Source organism: Saccostrea echinata, unplaced genomic scaffold, assembly GCF_033153115.1.
Source record: "Saccostrea echinata isolate AGI-Se365-2 ecotype Australia unplaced genomic scaffold, CSIRO_AGI_Sech_v1 ptg000015l, whole genome shotgun sequence".
Lineage (NCBI taxonomy): Eukaryota > Metazoa > Mollusca > Bivalvia > Ostreida > Ostreidae > Saccostrea > Saccostrea echinata.
In genome coordinates this window covers 5,221,793-5,227,914 of record NW_026889764.1, presented here as the reverse complement: position 1 = coordinate 5,227,914, position 6,122 = coordinate 5,221,793, and the positions used below count along the sequence as shown (strand labels likewise).

At 34.2% G+C, this 6,122-nt stretch overlaps 1 protein-coding gene across 1 annotated transcript; it reads right to left on the bottom strand.

Annotated features, from left to right (window-relative positions):
• Positions 1-4,845: 4,845 nt before the first annotated feature.
• Positions 4,846-5,916, bottom strand: LOC133188019 (uncharacterized). The gene has a single exon (XM_061323409.1). It carries the CDS (start codon positions 5,914-5,916, stop codon positions 4,846-4,848), a length of 1,071 nt encoding a protein of 356 aa, XP_061179393.1.
• Between the last annotated feature and the right edge of the window lie 206 nt (positions 5,917-6,122).

The window sequence follows — 6,122 nt, the reverse complement described above, 5'->3', positions numbered from 1 at the left end:
CTCAAGAACAGCAAAGCTATGATTGGTCATACACATGTATTTATGTGGAAGCATCCTCAGGTGGTGTAGATTCAAGTTTGTTCAAATCATGACCCCCGGGGGTAGGGTGGGCCATAATGAACGATCAAAGTTTTACATAGGAATATATAGGATATATCTTTAAAAATCTTGTCAAGAACAGCAAAGCCACGGTTTGTCACATTTATATGGAAGCATCCTCAGATAGTGTAGATTCAAGTTTGTTCAAATTATGACCTCCAGGGGTAGGATGGGGCCACAATGAAAGTTCAAACTTGCAGAGAAAAAAGTCACTGTTAGTCAAAAAATTATGTAAGCATCCTTAGTTAGTGTAGATTTAATTTCGTTCAAGTCATACCCCCCCCCCTTTTGGGGGTAGGTTGGGACCACTTATGCATTTAAGCTTTTCAATACTAAACTGATTTTTCCTTTTTCCTAGCCACAGTGCTCAGGTGAGCGATGTGGCCCCTGGGCCTCCTGTTTTGTTTTGTATATGTACCTTTGACCAGTTTGTGTATAATGTATATATGTTATTAATGTACCCCATGTACCAGTATTTTGGTTTGGTGAATAAACTGAACTTGAACTTGCAGAATGTGCTGGCAAGAAAAAGATCCCTCACTGCTTTAAGACCCTAAATGCCATGTAGAAGTCAAAATTTGCAGCCCTCCAAATTGCAATTGACACAATTGGTTGCGTCTCAATACGAGTGAAAAATTCGCGAAGAGACGTTAAACAAACAAACAATTAAAAAAAGTTGCACCGCAAGGTATGCAGTATAGGTATATACATGATCATGATTGTGTTTTAAAAATCAAGTTCAAGTTCAAGTTCAATTTATTCACTCAAACCAATTAATGGTACATGAGGTTCTATGTACAATATATACAAAAACAATATACAAGATACACGTGAAATGGCGGAAATACATTCAAATTATAAAGTAACAAAAAAAAAAAATAATAATAATAATTATGGAGGACAGACTTGTTCATATACCCTATCTATGTAGCTGCATAGTTTGATTAATACCTTGGAGTCAGCAGTTGACAACAATTCTGAGAATTTGTAGAAATTTGGTCTATTACAATATTTACCAGGTAGATACTTTTTTCTGCATTCTGAGAAAAATTGACATTCTAAAATATAGTGATACTCATCAGCTATTTGTCCATTATTACAGATATTACAGAGTCTATCATTTTTGGGAATTCCAAACCATCTCCCAGTCTCAACTGGGAGATGATGATTTGCTGTTCTTAATTTAATTAAAATTGTTCTAAATTTTTTAGGTAGAAAGTCTAAATATTTTTCAAATCCAAATTCTGTTTTGAAGATACTATACATATGACCTTTAGACGAATCGCGCATATCACTTTGCCATTTCTGTATGTACTGATCTTTAAGACGTTGTTCAACTATAATTTTTAGCCATTTTACATTTAAAAAGGCCTGTTCATTCCATATATTTGAGAAGCCACAAGTATCAAGTATATTCTTAATACATAAAATCCAAGGGTTCTTATGACTTCCTGAACAAAACTGTTCAAATAAATTCTTATATGTAACATAAACAATCTTATTTTCAGGGCTTACCAGTAATTTTGCCCAATGTGATATCATTCTTATATACACCGTTATATACAAAGGGAATCGACCCGTTTCGCCATAAACCATATAACTAGGAGTACTACTTTTCAGATTAAAAATATATTTCAAAAACTTGAGATGGACGCGTTCAATTATTTCAATGTTCTCAAAACCCCATATCTCGCATCCATACAAAAGTACTGGTGTGACAACTTTATCGAACAAATCAAGCTGGCAATCTACTGGTAAATTAAATTGTCTAATTTTTCGTATAACACCATACATGGCTTTTTGAGCTTGCTCACATAAATGTTTTTTAGCCTTACAAAATGAACCGGATCGGGAAAATAGTATACCTAGGTATTTAAATTCATTCACAATTTCAATAACAGAATTATTGTAGTAGAATACATTTTTTACAGATGGACCTTTCGAAAAAATCATAATTTTTGTTTTGTCTACATTGACATTCAGTTTCCATTGTAAACAATACGAATGAAACTCATTAAGAGCGTGTTGCAAACCCTCAGCAGACTCAGACATCATAACTGTATCGTCAGCATAGAACAAAATAAATAATTTAAAATACAGCCAAAATTGGTTTTCTACAGTATTTGAACTGCTTGCATTAAAGGATAGCCCATGCACATTTTTACTAATGAGAAATTCTTCTAAATCATTAATATACATAGAAAACAAGAGAGGCGATAAATTTTCTCCTTGGCGTACACCAATGTTACAGTTGTAAAACTCAGATGAAAAACCATTCATAGTCACAAGGGACTTAACTCCATTATACATATTTTTTATAAATGTAAAACATTTACCACTAATGCCATTATTTAACAATTTGTACCAAAGCCCATTTCTCCACACCGTGTCGAATGCCTGTTTAAAGTCAACAAAAGCACAGAAAAGTTTCTTTTTGAAAGACATAACCATATTTGTAAGAAAATGTAAAGTCAGTATATTATCTAAGGTCGAATATCCTTTCCTGAAGCCAGTTTGACTTTCACTCTACATAGTCTACATAATTCTCTACATAGCATTCCAAACGTTTACATAAAATGGAGGTAAAAAGCTTACCAAGACAACTTAAAAGTGTTATTGGACGATAATTTTCTGGATTTGTTGGGTCGCCTTTATTTTTGAAAATCGGTTTGACAATACCTGTGAGCCATTCGTCTGGAATGACTCCACTATCAAAAATCAAATTAAACATTTTTTTGTATACAGGCAAAAAAATAGATACTGTTGATGAAATATGTTCGTTTAACAATTGATCGTAGCCTGCGGCCTTATTATTTTTCAATTTTTTTACTGCAAATAAAATTTCTTCCTCACTAATCTCAAAGTTCAAAAAATCATCACATTCATGGCTGTCTGTTGAGAACCTTAAAGTATCACCATCTTCTACGTCATTATCATAACCTTCATTGATGCCCTTAAGAAAATCATACATAGCATTAATATCTACAGCACATTTATTTGACATATTTGGACCATTTAAAATTTTCCAGTAATCTCGAGTATTTGTAGAGCGTAGTGATTTCAAGTTTTTTGTCATGCCTTTTCTATAATCTTTTATACATGAATCCAGTATCTTTTTATAGCTTTTGCTTTCTAATTGAAGATTAGCTTTATTTTCTAAACAAGAATTTTTACTATTTAATCGCTTTGCTAAATGATATTTCTTTCTAGCCGTTTTGCACTCTTTATTGAACCAGGGTTTATCGCATTTGTTTTTACAATTATTTATCTTAAAATTTCGACTGAACCCATATGTTGATTCAGCTGTGTTTAAAAATATACCACATAGCTTATTAGTAACATCATTTATAGTGTCTTTACTAATGTTGTTTGTTTCCGCACTACTGGTCAAAATATCTAACTCATTTTCTATGTCCTTGACCTTAGGTATATCCACATTCTCTGAAAAATGTTTTGCTTGATCTGGTGACCATAGTTTTACACGTGACTGAATTTCAACAATACCTTCACACCTGTGTTCTGTAAAAAAGGCTGGTAAGATAGAAAATGAAACAGGATTATGTACGTCCGAATACAAGTTACAGAAGTCAGTGATATCAAAATCTTGAATAATTTCAAACATAGGTGCTGTGGCAACCACATAATCCACTGTGCTACTACCTTTACAAGTTAAACCTCCTACATATTTGTCACTGCCAACACGGCCATTTACAATATAAATATCGTTGTTTTTGCAAAAATCAATCATTTTGTAACCAAAGTTATTAACATGGACATCTTGTAATACCCTATTGAGAGGAATCTTAAAGTTATCAAAAATAATAGTTCTGGTCTCAATGGCTGTCTTAAAAAATTCTTCACATTTGTGTAATTGTAACTGAAAATCATCAGCATCAAACCAGTCGTGTAAATTACCCACTCTGGAGTTAAAATCACCCATTAAACACAAATATTTACTGTCTTTAGATATAGAAATAAGTTCGCTCTCAATATCTAAAAAACAATCTGTAGATGCGTATTTACTGCCCTCGGGGGGCAAGTACACAACACCAAATATAGCATCTTCATCAGTATTAAGGATACATTTACTTATCTTAAACCATAGAATATATTTACAAGTAGTATTTAATATTTTCACATGTTTAACCAAAGTATCTCTTACAGCTAAAATAATACCTCCTGATCGAACTTTTGACAATTTTTGTCTATTTTTCATAAATAATGTAAAACCTGGCATTTGAATTATATCAGCATAATCTGTTTTTGTTTCGGTAAAGCCGATAATATCAAATTTGGAAATGTAATCTAAAAATTCAGTATAATTGAGTTTATTTTTAATTCCACAAACATTTAAGGACATACGCAACGTACCTTACCTACTGATAATTTTTCAAGATTTTCTTAATTTAAGATTATAGTGTCATCAGATGTTCGTAGACAAAAAGTCAGCATGCATTACCAGGGGTTTTGAAAAGATATCAACTGATGAAAATTCTTGTTTAATTCAAAGAAAAATACAAAAAAATTACTAAGCATATATTCTAGATGTTTTGTTTATCCAAACTTGTTTTAGAAGAAGTGTACAACAGCAAATATAGACATTAAAATGTAGCACACAATTCCTTTAAGTATTGGAACTCTTCAACTCCAGAGAAAAAGACAATAAAGTTCAAACTACGTTGCGTATGTCCTTAAACTTAGAAATTTGATAGAGTTGTTTGCTGATTTCTGACCCTCCGCGCTCTCCTATTTCGTCGGTGTAGATGATTTCCTTGCACGTTTGTTTCCACGCGGGGGTGGAGTAGGGTTGTCATCAAGGGCAGGTCCGCCGCGCGCTCCGGACGTCCACGGTGTATTCCTGGAACTCTCGGACATCCTGCGGGTTGGATAACTCGGGGCGTTGACATGTTCCTGTGTAGCGTTGGGTTCATACATCTTACCATCTATGTACAATTTGTCCACAACAAGTTTCACGCGTCTATTTTCTTTCATCGCCTTGCGCATAACTGGGTACAACTTACGCCGTTTCTCCTCTACCTCCGGTGGAAACTGTTCATTCACCCAAATGTTGGATCCCTTGAGTTTGAGTGGGGCACGTTTGCGAACAAATTCCCGGTCTTTATAAAAACTAAACTTTGCCACAATGTTCCTTGGTTTGGTTCTGAACTCATCTGGTTTTCCTAAACGATGAACTCTCTCAAAAGGGATTTCGTCATGGATTTTTAACTTGGTTTTTAGGAAATCTCGCAAAACATCTTCACAGTTTTCCTCTCTGTTTTCTGGTATTCCGGTAAACACTAAGTTGTCTCTCATGGACCTACTTTTTAAATCGATCACTGATTTTTCTAATTCTCGTTGACCGTTGCTCAGCTCCGTAATATCACTAGTTAATTTCTTGTCTAAATTGGCTGTATCAATCCGAATTGATCTCAGGTCTTGGTCTGCATGAGATTTTACGTTCTCAAACATATCACTCATGGACTGGGCACTTGCTTCAATGGACGACACGATCTGCTTCACATCCTTGACCTCACTCTCAAATTTGTTTACCCTTTCATTCAGTGTTGTTATGGAGTCAGTTATAGACTGAAAATGTGTCATTTTATTTTCAATTTCACACAACCTTTTGTCGAGTGATGTGTTATTGTTTTCAGTGACTGCAAGTCTTGAATTTATTTGCAAGAGAAGATCGTGTAGTGTCCCAAGAGAAATCTCTTTCTGGGCTGTTTGAGACTCATCATTACAATAGACTGGGTACATAACAGAATGACTCTGAGATAGTATATTCGCTGTATCTGCAATCGATGTTTCAGACATGATTTCATATATCAATTGTATTAGTCCGATGAATTACATTACATTCACTGTATACACTGTAGCCGGTAGCAGACATGTACGATCAAGAATGACCACTGAACACTATTCAATGCATGTCTGATTTTTTGCGAAGTAGATAGCGAAGTATATAGCCCATCGAAAACTCACCTAGAAAGTCCCCACATTGCTGTTTACCTGTTTTATAT

Bases quoted from the DNA above. Each gene is read 5' to 3' on its own strand.
- LOC133188019 (XM_061323409.1), bottom strand. From the start codon at position 5,916: ATGTCTGAAACATCGATTGCAGATACAGCGAATATACTATCTCAGAGT.